This window comes from Silene latifolia, chromosome 8, assembly GCF_048544455.1.
Source record: "Silene latifolia isolate original U9 population chromosome 8, ASM4854445v1, whole genome shotgun sequence".
Lineage (NCBI taxonomy): Eukaryota > Viridiplantae > Streptophyta > Magnoliopsida > Caryophyllales > Caryophyllaceae > Silene > Silene latifolia.
This window is the reverse complement of record NC_133533.1, coordinates 37317377-37333623: the sequence shown is the minus strand read 5'-3', so window position 1 is coordinate 37333623 and position 16247 is coordinate 37317377. Positions and strand designations below refer to the sequence as shown.

The following is a 16247-nucleotide window of genomic DNA, read 5'->3' as shown; positions in this document are numbered from 1 at the left end:
AGCTTCTTTTAAAAGGCTTCTTACGCACTCCACCAATCCCTAGAGAAAAAAATATAGTATCACTTAAACATGAGTAATATTTAGATTATAATCTAAGTTAAGAAATTAATTAAAATGACTACCCAAACAAAGTTTCAAAAAAACTGTATATACCTTTTGTTGGTCAGATATGATTGTCCATCCTTTACCATCACAGAGATTTAGATCGTCAATGAGAAGTTTCAAAAACCAATTCCATCGATCATAGTTCTCCCGAGGAACGACTGCTCAAGCAAATGGATACATCTGATTGTTGGCATCTCTTCCAACAGCCACCAAAATTTGACAATTCCATGTCCCTTTTAGAATGCAGCCATCAACACAGATAACTTTCCGATAAGATTCCAACATGCCCTTCTTTAAACTATCTAAACACACATATATCCCATTGAAAACTGAAGGCCCATCAGGGGTAGCTTTCTCCGTCTCAATTTTGAAGGTACTCCCTTTATTGGTTCTCAATAATTCAAATGCATAGTCTCTAAGCTTTCCAAATTGTTCTTTGTAATCGCCAACAATCAAGTTTAAAGCTTCTTGTTTTGCACGCATACATAATGTCATAGTTTGTTCGATGTTAATATCCGCTTTAACATAATCTCTAAACTCTTTTAATTTCCAACTTGGACAAACTCGTAACTTTTCGAAGTACCGTTTGCACAACCACCTTGAAGTTACTAATCTCGACTTTTCATTAAAATCAAATGGTAAACAAGTATGAGGGGAAGGGACTGATTTGATCTGAAAAGTTTTCTCTCCACATTTCCATGATGCCCATACTCTCCATTTACACCATTTGCCAGTACAATGAGCTCCAATCCTATTCTTATCACTCTTATATGTCTTTATTGCATAGCCATTTAAAATTTTATAATTTTGCACCGCATCAATGAACTCTTTCTTATCAGTAAACCGCAACCCCGTCTCAAAATCGACCATATTTGCCTTGGTCTTTGGATTAAAAGTTGGAAATTATTGTCCCATACGTTTTTGTGTTTCCATATCATTCTCAAGGTCACTACTTTGTATATCATATAGGTCGACTGAATCCTCATGCTCATAATCAGACATGCCATTTTCTTGGTTCACTCAAACATCGTCATAGATAGAATTACGTATACTCACCTGACTCGAAATCAAATTCTCATTCCTTAAAGTATCACCAACAATCTTCATCTCCCTCTTTTTATTACTTAGTTTTTGTTTCATTGTACTAGTTCCTCATCATCATCATCAGAATACAAATCTTCATCAACAAAGTATTTCAGTTCATCATCATCTTAGTCATCGGACCCTCTATATTCCATCCCATCATACTCTTGACCACACTCTTTAGAGTTCTCACCATCACAATCATCCAAACCAAAATTACTTGTAAAATGTTCAACATATAATTCTACAGAAGAATGTTGACAAAAACATAAAAGATCAAGGTTATATATTTAACTGTTAATCTCAACAAGTCCGTTGTGTAATTCATGGTCAGCCTTTTTGAAAAATATTTTCTTAATTTCCTCATCCTTACACCCTTTTGATTTCACCAAATTTCTAATATCTTCAACACTTACATAATTTTGTAAAGGAGACTATAGATCAATTTTAATGCTAATATATTTGATTAACAATAAATAATGCTTAGATAGCAGTTAATGCTAAACTAATCGACACTTATTGGATAACACATTTTTCCCTTAGATAGTAGTTTGGAGAGGTTTAATTGGTAAAACAAAACAAAAGATGACAATCCATTTGTATTTTAATTCGTTTAACATTGCATGTGTTACATACAATATGTACACGTCTCCTCTCTTTTGATTTTCGAATTTAAAGTATGATAAACAACTAATATAGATGCAGTCATCCATTATACCCTTAAACCTCTTATATCCCTTCTTTTTGGATCTATCCTCCCCACCTCAACCATGTTGTAGATACCCGTATCCGTCGATATTGGAATTTATAAGGAACCCGATAAACACCCGATGATGATAGGACACATGTATTCATTAGTTGTCATTGTCATTATTTGGAGCTCGTTTTACGATGTAGAATGGGCGTCGTCGATGAAATATTTTATTAATTTAAATGATATTTAAATTAATGTTTTATTAAAGTGAATTCATTTTATTGTTTTAGTTTGAATTTATTTTCTTAAGTTTATTTTATTGAAAATAAAATAGATATTTCATTTGAAAAATCATTCTTATGTTAATTGATTTGAAAAATCAATTTAAATCGTTTTATAAATCGTATTTGAAGAACTCGATTTTTACGACGATTTTATATGCGATTTTGAGCTCGTTTTCTACTTGATTTGGGCTCGATTTTCGACGCACTTTCGGCCCAATCCCTCTCTTTCACCTAATTTCTCGTTAGTATAAGAGTGCGTGATTAGCACCTTCTTATTAACACTCGATGAGTTAATTTAATTAGCAAACTTGACCTAATTTGACCCCTTAGGCCGTGTAGAATACACCTTTGCGCGACAATCAATCAACGTTGTTTATAACTCGTTTTCTAACTCGTTTCCTTTTCCGTTTCGCCATCATCTCTCTAACCTAATGAATCTAACCTAGGGATTAGGGTATGCTGAATCGTGTAGGCCGTGTTTGGCCGTGTCCTTGTAGCCTTTTTTTCTCGTTATTTCTCATCTTTATCTCATTATTTCGTATCTTGTAATTACTTTGTTTATCGAGTTGTATTTGGTAGTTTGTTTGTAATTTTCAAATTAGTTTTCTTTTATCGAGTCAAAACCTCTTTCAAAAAACCTTAGTTTTGTTTGGTTAGATGGTTGTGCCCCAATGTATGTAAGAGCATAGTAAATCGCATGTTGTTTAAAGCAACGTGGCCCGATTTATGCTAATGCATGCTTTGGTGTGTGGCCCTATGTCTAATTCGATAAGATTAAGTGAAAGCACACATTACGAGGAGGGACCCAAGGCCGTGAGTCATGTAAGCCGTGGGCCACCCCTTTTGTGCACGGTTTCCTAGGCCGAATGGCCGCGTATTGCGTCGTGTGTATAGCATTGTATTTTAGATCGAGTTGTATCTTTAATTTATCGTTGTGTCGGCATGAAATGCCTGGTTTGTAATAGGTAGATCCCAACGGCTCCCCCATTCCCCCTAAGGCTTGTTTGCTTTCGTTTGTATGTTGCTTAGATCAATCAACCCGCATGCTAAATTACAACTTTGACAAAGTTAATTTAGTTGCATCTAAATCGACATAGAAACTTCACATGTTAGGGTTTTGAATACGATGTTTGCATATCATATATCGTAGTAGCTATAACCTTGTTTGAAATTCGACACTTGACTTAGTAGAGGCCGTTATTGACGGGCGGGGTTGGGTGTCCTTATGGGCTTCCCAACACATACCCTCACCCCTTACTCAAGATCTATGGTTTGTGGATCCGTCTAAATACCATTGGATTACGAGAGTCATTCAAATCGAGTGATATAGGGTACAAGTCTTTATCTTTAGTCACTCGTAGTCGACTGGCTTTATGCTTTTCGATGAAAGGTGTAAGGTTGACTTGAACGGTTCCAAGTTCCCAAAAAACTTGGTGGCGACTCTAATTTGTCTTAATTCGATTCGAAAGAACCTCGAGTCGATTATGCCTAGTGTGGATCCCGCGGACGCAGTTCCCGAGGGCCTTGTCCACAGTTTGGCGACTCCGCTGGGGAAAAGAGGACTAGTTACACTTTGTTTCTAGGGTCTTTTCCTCCGAGGTGAAACTTTTTTTTTTTGGTAGAATGTGAGCTTTTCATTAATAATAAAAGGATTACATCATAATCATTCTACAAGAAAATTCCATCCTTCATCCAAGCTAAGTACAATAGGAACACTTAATATTTATACTACTTAGCCAACCACAATCACTAGGCATAGTACAATTCCTAAGTTTCAGAATTAGCCTTCCATGAACTTGCCTCTGAACCTGCTGAACCAATCTTTCAGGCCTGCAAATAGATAATTCCAACCGAGCAGAATTCCTTTCCATCCAAATAGCATACCAGACTGCACTTTTAACTACTCTACATACCCTCATCTGCAACTTAGAATAAGAAACAGACGGATCATTGATCTTCAACTGTAGCCACTGTTCTAACCCTGCAAAAATTCTGGAAGCATAGACACAGTCCCTGAATAGGTGATCATGTGTCTCCTCCCCCATCTCACAAATGACACAAGTAGCAGTAGTAACCAGGCCTAGCTTATACAGTTTAGATCTTGTGTTTAAAGCATTCCTATGAATAAGCCAACCAACAAAAGCTTGCTTAGGGAGAACCCAAATATCCCAGACAGACCGATACCATGGGACAGGTGGGTGCACAACCTGTAACCATTGATATCCTGAACTAATAGAGTAACCACCAGTAGATGCAACCCAGCAGTTACCCTGATAACCACCAGCTAACCTATCTTTGATCTTGCAAATGTTCCTCCAATTCCAATTAGAATCAGGAGGAGGATGATATGTTTCCCAATCAGCCCCTTTCATATAGACATGATCAATCCAAAGAACCCACAATCTGTCAGCTTTAGTATAAAATCAATTCACAAGTTTACCCACACTTGCTATATTCCACACCCCTGCTTCCTTTATACCCAAGCCACCTTCCTTCTTGCTGCAGCATACATCCTGCCACGCCACCAAATGTGCCCTGTTATAGTCTGAGCCTCCACACCATAAGAAATTCCTGCAAATACTCTCAATTCTCTTGATAACACCTTTAGGAATCAAAAAGATAGAAGCCCAGTAATTATGTAAGGTGTTAAGCACTGAGTTAATAAGAACTAATCTCCCAGCATAGCTCAATTTCCTAGCCCCTATACCTCTTATTTTAGACACAATCTTCTCCAGAAGAACATTACAATCAGCTTTTGTAAGTCTACCTGGTTGGATAGGAATACCCAGGTATTTAAAGGGAAGCTTACCCTCTTGAAAACCATAAACCCGAGCAATATCAAGCTTAACAGAATCGGGAACACCATTATAAACTACTTGATTTAGAAGCATTGACCTTGAGCCCTGAAGAACCAGAAAAAGTAGCCAACACCCTAAGAATAAGCATGATAGACTGCACATCACCTTTACTGAACATGAGAAGATCATCAGCAAAGAGTAAGTGAGTAAGTTTCAAACTCTTACACATAGGATGATATCTGAAGTACCGAGTTCTAGTAGCATACTCCATGAGCCTTGAAAGATACTCCATACAAATGCAAAAGATCAATGGAGAAATAGGATCTCCTTGCCTAAGCCCTCTCCTACCAGGGAAATACCCAAACTGTGCCCCATTAAGGTTGAGAGTGTAGGAAGGAGTAGAAATACAAAGCATAAGCATTCTGCTAAACTTTTCAGGGAAATGAAGGGCTTTTAACATCTGTTCAACAAAAACCCACTCTATTGAATCATAAGCTTTTTGAAGATCAAGCTTAAAGAGACAACGAGGGGAAGCTTTCCCTCTACTATCGCCTAACAAGGTCTTGACAAATCAAGATGTTTTCCAAAATGCTTTCGCTTTAACAAAAGCACCCGTGTCTTGGAAATTAGGTCGGGAAGAATTAGAGTCTTGAGCAAAGCAACTTTGAAATAACCTTGTAAATTACATTACAGCAAGAAATAGGCCTGTAATGTTTCACACTTACAGGTCTGTCAATCTTAGGGATCAATGTAATGACAGTGGCATTTATCTGAGTTAAGAGCTTTCCAGTGACAAAAAAATCAAGAATAAATTGCACAAATGTCAGTCCCCACTATGTCCCATGCATCCCTATAGAACTGACTAGAGTACCCATCAGGGCCAGGAGACTTATTAGCAGGTATACTGAACAGGCACTTCTTGATCTCCTCAGCTGTGACAGGACTATTCAAAAGGAGCCAATGACTCTGAGTACAACACTGTCCTTGCCTTACAACAGTTTCATTAACAGCAGCAGTGGTATTTTGAGTCCCCATGAGATCCTGGTAATAAACCAGAAAAGCATTTTGAATAGCTGCTCCATCAGTACATATGACACCATCTTTATCTTCTATTTGGAATACCTTGTTCATCATAACTCTCTTTTTGATATTGTGATGGAAATAAGAAGAGTTGAGATCCCCCTCCAACGACCATTGCACCTTTGCTTTTTGAATCAGAAAGCTATCTCTGGCAGTAATGATATCCTTAAGATCACATGCCAGGTCCAGTTCCTGCTGTAAGAGAGTAGCATCACCAGGATTCTCCATAAGAGCTTTCTGTATAGATTCCAGAGCTATACTAGCTATGTTAGTATTGTTTTCAATATCAGAAAAGCATTCCTTATTGAGAGCTTTCAGAATAGGCTTCAGAGCTTTAAGCTTTTTTATAATACCAAACATCTTAGTACCCTGATAAAACATGGACCAACTATCAGAAACAATAGCTTTGAAATTATGTGCTGCCCCCCACATGTTGAAATATTTGAAGCTTTTCCTACCATGAATTTCAGAATTCCTATCCATAATTGTGCAAGGACAGTGATCAAATAGGCCTTCAGGATGAAAATGAGCTACACTATCTCCAAAAAGATCTAACCATTCTTGATTCCCCATAGCCCTATCAAGTCTACTATACACCCTATCCACAGGTGCCTGCTTATTTGACCAAGTAAAAACAGCACCAGTGGCAGCAATATCTTTCATACAACAAATAGAAACACGTCCTGAAAATGCTCCATCTCAAAGATCGAAGTGCTTCCACCTAATCTTTCAACTGGACGAGAACAGATTGAAATCACCTAGCCAAAGCCAGGGAGCAATGCGGGTCTCGTAAAACTTCTTCAAGAAATTCCACAGCTCCATTCTTCCATTAAGATCATTATAAGCATAAATGAAGGTGAGATAGAAACTTTTATTATCAGTATTAGAATTGACTAACATGTGAATGTATTGAGCACTATAAGCTAAAAACTGGATATCAAACAGAGTAGGCTTCCATAGCACCCAAATTCTACCACCCTTATGCCAACTGCAGTTAGTGGAGACACTCCATCCATCACAAATAGAGGTATTCTTCTTCAGTAGACTACTTGGTTTTAATTTTGTCTCAAGCAAACCAAACAATCCTACCCCATTATTGTGCAAAAACCATTTCACCACCTTCTGCTTATTCAGGTCATTCAGACCCCGTACATTCCAAAATCCCAAGCTATGCATTAATAACAGGATCAGGGGGGTCCTTTCCACTCTCTACTACTCCCCCCTGAATAGTAGAGTTACTCTTCAAAGCATCCACAAAAGTATAAGGACCTGAACTTCCGGACAATCTAATTCCAACAATTCCATCCTGCCTGTTCATGCGCATTATTTGTTTAGCTGGAGTATCCTTAACTACTGGTGTAGCTCTTACAGTAGTCAAGGGAGGGAAATGAACAGGTAACAGTGATGGAGGGGTAACAATAACTTCTGATTCCTTTGGTTCCTTTTGTAATGGCCTCCAAACTTTCTGAGGTTTTGGAGGGGCTTTGGCAGAAGGAGCCTTGGGTCTCCTCTTATCAGGCTTCCTACATTGAGCAGAGTTGTGACCAATCCCATGACAGCTTGAACATGAGATAGGCCTCCATTCATATTCAACTTGGACAGTCACCATATTACCATTCTCATCTAAAAATTTAACCTTTTCAATCAACTCCTGATCCATGGGTAATTCAACCATAACCCTAGCATAACTAAGGCGGATTTTTTCCTGAGTATCTCCATCCCTTTTAACAAAATTACCAACCAGACCAGCAATTTTAGGTAAACAGTTGCCCCAAAATTTCAGAGGGATACCATACAACTTAACCCAAACTGGAACAACTGCAACCTTTTCCTTAACCAACTCCATATCTGGTACCCAAGGTTTAACAATAACAGGTTTATTGTCAAACATATAGTAACCAGAACGAAGAAGAGCATCTTTTCCTGTTTTCTTAGACAATCTAACAATGAAAACCCCGTTATCAAGAAACGAAACCCTATCTATACCAAACTGTTCCCAGACATTGTAAACATAATTCTCAACGATATCCCAAGGTGGGTTAGCACCGAGAATATAACATATAACAGAATGGTTCCAGAATTCTACCTCAGATTTTATATCCTCTGTTGTAAACTGAAGCAATTCAGACATATCCTCATCTTCCAAAATTGGTTCCATAACTGGGATATCCTTTCCACCATGCCTAACATACCAGCTTTCAGATAGAACGGTTTCTCCTTCAGGCAAATTCAGGACAGGAACACCCTGAATTTCATTCATTGCTCTCGTTCTACCAGTATCTGATGGTGAAGGTCGAGGAAAGTTACCATCTTTAGAACCACCGTTTGTTGGAGAGTATACTACTGAAGCTTTAGCTGAATTTAGAGAAGATTTGGTGAGTGAACGTAAAGGATTGAAACGATTTTGTGAATGTTTTACCGCCGTCATAGTTATTGCAGGTAGGAATAAAGTTTAGGTCATGAATTTTAGAGCTTTTTTCTCTCTAGATTTCTCTCTCATCATTCTTTCTCGGTGTTGTTAATCTCCGAGGTGAAACTTGAAAAGAAAGTGTTGGAAAGTAAAACATTACTCATAGTGCTACGATTCATGCATAAACCCTTAAGGATTTTCCCGGGCCGTCCCAGCGTTTCTTCGTGATGTGTGGGGGGCGACGTCCCACTATGCTGGGAAGCTGCACATTGCTCGCTTCCACTTCACCTCGCGTGGTTCTTGATGGTGGGGACGCTCTTCTAGGTACTCTACCTAAAGGCCCTTGCTGTAACGCCCCGTAATTTCGGACCGTTAATATATTTCGAAAACAATTTAGTAATCAAATAAAATTTGATATTAATGTATTTAAAGTAAAAATAATTCAAAGAAATATAATTTTATTATATTTTGAGGTAAAGTATTTATTTTGATAGTTTCGAGATGTTTAAAAATAGTTTAAACCGTGTAAATCTTTTATTTCGAAATAAGGGCATATCGGGGGGGAAATGACAATTCTTTTGAACATTGGGTAAACGAATTTGGAAATGGGTCGTATGAGTATTCAATTTTCTTGTAATCTCGTGTTTAAAAACTTTGGTCTTGTCGGAATTTGCATTTGACCTACGGTTTTAATTATTATCGAAACGAGCCAAAACCGACTCGTAAAATCCCGACTCAAACCCGCTCTTTTCCTCTCTTTCTCCCCTAACCCGCGGCATCCCCTTCCCCTACCTTTCTTTTTTCTGATTTTTGCCTTTGTTCATCTTCCTCAATTTACCAAAACCTTCCAAACACCATTTTATACTTAAAATCAAGCTAATTTTCGACACAACTCCCTCATTTCTACTCGGATTTTCGCAAAGTTTACATTTTCGGAATCCTCTCGTCGAGATCTACAACCTAGTATGTTTTAATTTCAGTTTTCTTGAAGTTGTTTTAAGACGAATTTTGGTAAATTTCGGTATTTATACTTATATATTGTGTTTTTATTGTTTATTTAGGTGAAGAATTGGAAGACGAGTTTGGGGACTCGTATATTGTCGAGGATAGCGGCTAGTTGTTGTTAGGGTTTGGGTTTTAAGGTGCTAATTGCTCATTTTCTAGCTTAAGGTAACATATTTCGAGTTACTCGACGAATAATCGTCACATTCTTTGTTGTTTTTGTATGTTTTGTGATTTTTGTTTGAGTAGTAATTTTCACATGATAAAATTTGATGCATGCATGTTTAATTCATGTCTTTTGTTAGTTTAAGTTAACATAGTTGTATTGGGAACGATTAATTAGTGTTCAGACGATGTTATAATGAACAAAAATGGAAAAAAAAGAGGTGTAGGGGTGGCGGCAATGCCCACTACTGTGCCCGGTCATCTGTTGCTTGTTTCATGATTTTCATGCATCACTTGTAGTTTCGGGTTATTAATGATATGTTTAGTAAAGGTAACATGTGGGTAGTCTTAGGAAACAAATAAAGTTAGTAGTAAAATAATTTTGATGATGAAGTATGCTTATTATGGTAGTAGACACATGATAGGATAAATTAAAATGAAATTGTAATGAATAGGCTCAAAGTGAATTTTATAGCAATAATTGCAATGATTTGATGATTGTGCCGAAAACTGAGCCTTAATCTCTTTGACTGATTCGATGTCAGTCAATTGAGTGATTGGTCAGCCGCAATTTAACCCGCACTGTCGCAGTAGGTGGGGTTCGGGTAAAAATTCGGTTGGATGAAATTTTGAATGAATTAGATAATTGGCCTTTTTCTTGTTTTAGGCCATTTATTATATTTTTATTTCACATGTGTAGTTAGTTGGTTTAAGTAGCTTCTTATATTGTAGAAACGGCCCTAGATTCCCCGAAACCTTTAATATGGTTAATATTGTTAGAATTGGAAATTGGTATTGAATACTTATTGAGGATACTGTTGGATTATCTGCTGAATAGACATTTATATAGCCTTTCACAAGATAGAATGTTAGCATTTATGTTGGTAAGCTGGACTCTTTGCCCTCTTATGGTTAAGTGGGTGTCTTACTTGTCTTGTGTGGTGTGGGCTAAAGTATTCAAGCTGGGACTAGCTGGGACTAGGTCCTAGGTGAGTATTTCGGCCTTCATCATAGATAGGTCTTTATAGTCTTTGACGAGTATATGTTCACTGCTTGATAGCCTTTGTGTTCCTGACTAGTGGATTTATATCCAAGTTGGGGCATGACCTCGTTACTTATTTTGATAGTAAGTGGTCAGCTTAAGTACTAGCCAACCCTTTGGTGGACTCCTTAGGGTACTCACTTTGTTTTAGAAAAATTTGTGGGTCTTGGGTGCGGTGGTGTGTATCCGCATGTCTAGGTCTGCGCAGATTTTAGGCTAGGGTTGTGTTGTGTCTTGGCCATGTTTTATTAATATTAACCGCTGAGCCAAGATACCGGTTCGATTACCTTCCCTACCTCGTGGTATAGACTCGAGTTACAGAGTGACTATTGACCGTGCTAAGAACTTATGCCTGTCTTTGATATATTGCCCTTTCTTGTATGGTGACTTTATGAATTGTAATAGGTGAGATGTAAGCCGGTTACAATTGATAAAGTTTGGATTACAATTTGTTATATGTTTCACATGATAGTTTAATTTGGTCAATTTAGTATTCATATGTTATAATACTTGGAAATTAGATTAATTATCATCTTGTTTACATGTTTTACTACATGTTACATTAATTTTGACGATTCGTGGCTGGGAGGACTCGAAGTTACTCCCCACTGAATTGTGGCTTTCGTGTTTGTATAAAATGCGTTCACAGGTTGTTGATGCTTTGTTGGGGTCACAGACGAGCTAGTGAGCATAAGGAACCTTGGACCTAGTTTTGGCTATTCTTATAGTAAACCTTCTAACTTTTGGTTTTATATATAATTTGAAGGGACATATGTCTCCCTTTTCTATTTTGGGTTTGTATCATTACATTTTCTTATCGTTAGCTATGGCATGTAAATTAGTTCATTAGCATTGCAGGTTTTGGCACCCGCCTCTTGGGAATGTTGGAAATGTTGTGATTGGTTTAGAAAATTTTTTGAAATTACAGGTTTTGTCTAGTTGAACCAATTATAAACATATCCTGTCAGTTTTTTTGTAGAATTTACGCGTTTATTTATCGCTAATTTTTAAGGGTGTCACAGTTGGTATCAGAGCCTATTGCTCCCGACGCACGTTTGTGCACCCCACTTAAAATCACTTGACCTTTAAATAATAAACTTGAGAGAAGGGTAGGATGGGTAGAATTAGGATTTTATGTGGTAGTCTGTTTGTGATTGCTAATTGTTAGGTACTAATTAATTTTCTCGTTTTTAAGATGGCTCCGCCAAGAAGAGACATTGATGATGCGATCTTACTAGTTCTTACTCAAATTCTCCAAAACCAACAAAATCAGCAGAATCAACAAGCTCCTCTTCCTCCGCCTGCTGAGGGTACTCCAGGCACCTATACTTGGGTGGCTAACCAATTAACCCGAATCAACACTCCCACTTTAGGTGGAGAGATTGATCCAGCTGCTCTTACAGGGTGGTTTCGGGAGTTGGAGAAAAGCTTTATATTGTATGATGTCAAGGAGGAACATAAAGTGAAGCTAGCCTCTCACTTCCTAGTACGAGAAGCAGATCGGTGGTGGTCCATGATTGGGCCTACCGTTTCAGCTGAACCGGGATTTGACTGGGTACGTTTCAAGGAGTTAGTGGAGGCCCGTTTCTGTCCGCAAGAACTGAAACAGCAGAAGTTGAAGGGATTCATGGAGTTGAAGCAAGGAAGCCTTCCAGTTCAGACCTTCACCGATAAATTCAACGAGTTGGCTCATTATGCAACTAGATTGGTGAAAGATGACAACGAAAAAGCCTTCTTTTATCTTGAAAAGCTCTCCCCTAAGATCAAAAGCATGGTCTGTCGGGATTCCACTAGCTTTGTTTCAATTTATAATGATGCTTTATGGGCTGAGAATTCATTGAAAGAGATTGAAATTGAAGCTCGTGCAACTAGTTCTAATCTTGGCAAGAGGCCTTTATATCCATCTTCTAGGCCCTTTACTCCTTCACCTAGGTTCATCTCTTCTCCCTCTGATTCAAACAAGAGGAGATTTGTTTCTAATGTTCAAGTTAACCGGGGTGGTCAATCTTCAGCATTAATGATAATAAAGGTGTTAAAGACCGAGTGTGCTATAATTGCAAGAAACCAGCACACCCTGGTAAATGCTTCGTTGATCCTATCATATGTTTTTCTTGTAACAAACCGGGCCACAAGGCTAATTTTTGCCCGGAGAGGAAGGTGACAGCTCCTACTACTCCTGTCGTCCCAGTGAGGCCAGTGAGGCCAGTGAGGCCGAAGGGCCGTATCTTTTTTATGAGCCGAGCAGAAGCTGGGGCACATCCTGACATCATTACTGGTACATTTTCTATTTTTGATGTTCCTTGTTTGGTACTATTTGATACGGGTGCCTCTTTATCTTTTATTTCAATAAAACTCTCCAATAAATTATCACTTGAATCCTCACAAGAAGAAAGCACATCTATATCCTTACCCTCTGGTGATGTCTTTTCCTGTTCTAAAATCTATCCGGAAGTCCCTATTTCTATTACGGGATCTATATTTCCAGCAAATCTTTTCCAATTTCCGCTTGAAGAATTTGATGTCATTTTGGGCATGGATTGGTTACATACTTATCATGCTCGATTTGAATGTCGAGATCAGAAAATAATTCTTACAAGCCCTTCAGGTCACCGTGTGTCTTATCAAATGGTTAAAAGACAAACCAAGATTACTAAATTAATTTCGCTATGAAGTTTATCAATGCAATGAAAAAGGGTCATCAAGCCTTCTTGTGTATGGTGACTACTTCGATTCTTCTTCTCTCGCCTCCTAAAGAGAACATTCCGTAGTATGTGAATTTCCGATGTTTTTCCCGATGAGCTACGGAATTCTCTCCGAAAGGGAAGTTGAATTTGCTATTGATCTTATTCCTGGTACCGGCCCTATTGCTAAAGCTCCTTATAGGCTGGCACCGTCTGAAATGAAAGAGCTGAAGACTCAGCTGGATGATTTGATTGCCAAAGGTTTTATCCGACCTAGCTCTTCACCTTGGGGTGCTCCTGTTCTCTTTGTAAGGAAGAAGGATGGATCTATGCGATTATGCATAGATTATCGTGAACTTAACCGGGTTACTATCAAGAATAAATATCCTCTTCCTAGAATTGATGATCTTTTCGACCAACTCTGTGGTGCTTCTACTTTTTCTAAAATTGATCTTCGTTCGGGCTATCATCAAATTCCAGTCCGAGAAGCTGACATTCCTAAAACCGCCTTCAGTACGAGATATGGTCATTTCGAGTTTACGGTGATGCCATTTGGTTTGACCAATGCTCCAGCAGTATTCATGGATCAGATGAACCGTACTTTCAGGGAACACCTTGACAAATGTGTTGTGGTGTTCATTGATGACATCTTAATCTATTCTAAATCTGAGGTAGAACATGTCCAACACCTTTGTGTTATTTTAGAGATTCTGCGCCGTGAAAAATGGTATGCTAAATTCTCTAAATGTGAGTTCTGGTTACCTAAAGTGACCTTCCTTGGGCATGTCATTTCAAAAGAGGGTGTTATGGTAGATCCTGCCAAAATTGAAGCCGTTGTTGATTGGAAAAGTCCAACCAATGTTTCTGAAATCCGTAGTTTCCTTGGCTTGGCGGGTTACTATCGGCGATTTGTGAAGGATTTCTCAAAGATTGCTAGGCCGATGACTCGATTCTTTCAAGAAAGAGTCTAATTTTGTGTGGTCTCGAGGTGTGTGAAAATGCCTTCCAGAATTGAAAAAGAGGTTGACTACCGCTCCGGTGTTGACCTTACGAAGAAGGAGTGGACTTTGATGTATCTTTGTGATGCTTCTAAGCATGGTATAGGTTTTGTCTTGATGCAAAAAGGGAAAGTCATTGCTTATGCCTCTCGACAGCTTAGAGTTCATGAAGTTAACTACCCGACTCATGATCTTGAATTAGCTGCGGTGGTGCATGCTTTGAAGATTTGGAGACACTACCTCATTGGAGTCCATTGCAATATCTACACCGACCACAAAAGCCTGAAATATCTCTTTACCCAAAAAGAGGTGAACATGAGACAAAGAAGATGGTTAGAATTGGTGAATGACTATGATGCCAATCTAATTTATCATGAAGGAAAAGCTAATGTGGTGGCTGATGCTCTTAGCGTAAAAATCTGTCATTCTTTGAATTCTTTTCAGAATTACCTCCTGAACTTGTTTTAGAACTTCAAAAATTAGGAGTAAGCCTTGTAAAAAGGGGCTCTCATCATCTTGATGCCATGTCAGCCAAACCTGACTTCCACCGTGAGATCCGTACTTGCCTTCCTAATGATCCTACTTTCATATCCATTCGAGCTAAAATTCAACTTGGGCAAGCTAAGGATTGTAAGATTGATGATGATGGGTATCTTCGTTATCATGGTAGAATCTATGTTCCGAGTGCAGCTGATTTGAGAAAAAGAATTCTTGATGAAGCACACCTCTCTCCTTACTCCATTCATCCGGGAGCTACCAAAATGTACAAAGATTTGAGATTGCAATTCTGGTGGCCTAGGATGAAGATTGAAGTTATGGAGTATGTCAGTAAATGCCTCACCTGTCAGAAAGTAAAGATAGAGCATCAAAAGCCCGGGGGTTTGCTTCAACCCTTGGATGTTCCTCTTTGGAAATGGGAGTCTATTTCCATGGATTTTGTGATGGCTTTACCCAGGACTTCCACTGGGAAGAATGTTGTTTGGGTGGTTTTGGACCGATTGACTAAGTGTGCTCGGTTTATTCCCATCAAAGAGACCTGGAGATTAGAAGTTCTAGTTCGTACCTATGTGGATGAGATAGTGCGCTATCATGGGGTTCCTAAAGATATAGTTTCAGATCGGGATCCTCGATTTTGTTCTCGTTTCTGGATTGCATTACAGGAGGCCTTAGGTAGTAAACTATTGATGAGCACTGCTTTTCACGCCGCCACTGATGGTCAAACTGAGAGAACAATTCAAACCTTAGAGGATCTTCTTCGTGCCTGTGCTTTAGATTTCCAAACTTCTTGGGAGAAATGTTTACCTCTGGTTGAGTTTTCTTACAACAACAGCTATCAAGCCTCCATAAAAATGGCACCATATGAAGCTCTGTATGGTAGAAAATGTCGTACTCCAGTCTGTTGGGATCAAACCCAAAATGTTCCAATGTTAGGACCTGATTTGGTGACCGAGTCCATTGAACAAGTTAAGATCATTCGGGAGCGGATGAAGGCCGCTCAGGACCGTCAAAAATCATATGCTGATGTCCGTCGTCGACCACTTTCCTTTGAGGTTGATGATCAAGTATTCCTTAAAGTGTCACCTATGAAAGGGGTGAAACGGTTTGGCGTTAAAGGGAAGCTGAGCCCTAAATATATTGGACCTTTTCAGGTGATTGAAAAGATTGGTCCAGCTGCTTACCGTTTAGAATTGCCTCCAAATCTGAGCAAGGTTCACAATGTCTTCCATGTTTCTCAATTGAGGAAGTACATTAGTGACCCTAGCCATATCATCCACGAAGAGATTCTTGAATTGGAGCCTAACTTGGCGGTTGAAGAAAGGCCAATTCGGATTCTTGAAAAAGCCAATAAGCAACTTAGAAGCAAAGTTGTACCTCTAGTCCGAGTTCTTTGGCGTTGTGGAAATG

At 38.7% G+C, this 16247-nt stretch overlaps 2 protein-coding genes and 1 long non-coding RNA gene across 3 annotated transcripts; 1 reads left to right on the top strand and 2 right to left on the bottom strand.

Moving 5' to 3' along the window:
• Positions 1 to 267: 267 nt before the first annotated feature.
• Positions 268 to 975, bottom strand: LOC141595052 (uncharacterized). The gene has a single exon (XM_074415025.1). The coding sequence runs from the start codon at positions 973 to 975 to the stop codon at positions 268 to 270; it is 708 nt and encodes a 235-aa protein (XP_074271126.1).
• A 341-nt stretch (positions 976 to 1316) lies between these two features.
• Positions 1317 to 4538, bottom strand: LOC141595051 (uncharacterized). The gene is made up of 2 exons (XM_074415024.1): positions 3908 to 4538; positions 1317 to 1432 (listed from the first exon to the last, which is right to left on the bottom strand). Exons 1-2 carry the CDS (start codon positions 4536 to 4538, stop codon positions 1317 to 1319), a joined length of 747 nt encoding a protein of 248 aa, XP_074271125.1.
• Positions 4539 to 9330: 4792 nt separating this feature from the next.
• On the top strand, positions 9331 to 11400 carry LOC141594291 (uncharacterized). Its single transcript, XR_012522100.1, has 3 exons — positions 9331 to 9417; positions 9516 to 9624; positions 11313 to 11400. It is a non-coding gene; the product is annotated as an uncharacterized LOC141594291 (long non-coding RNA).
• Positions 11401 to 16247: the final 4847 nt, after the last annotated feature.

Excerpts from the sequence above, each read along its gene's own strand:
- LOC141595052 (XM_074415025.1), bottom strand. The coding sequence starts at position 975 with ATGGTCGATTTTGAGACGGGGTTGCGGTTTACTGATAAGAAAGAGTTC.
- LOC141595051 (XM_074415024.1), bottom strand. The coding sequence starts at position 4,538 with ATGAAAGGGGCTGATTGGGAAACATATCATCCTCCTCCTGATTCTAAT. Across the intron at positions 1,433-3,907 it reads TACTATGCCTAGTGATTGTG|AATTATATGTTGAACATTTT; the intron begins GTTGGCTAAGTA and ends ATTCTTCTGTAG.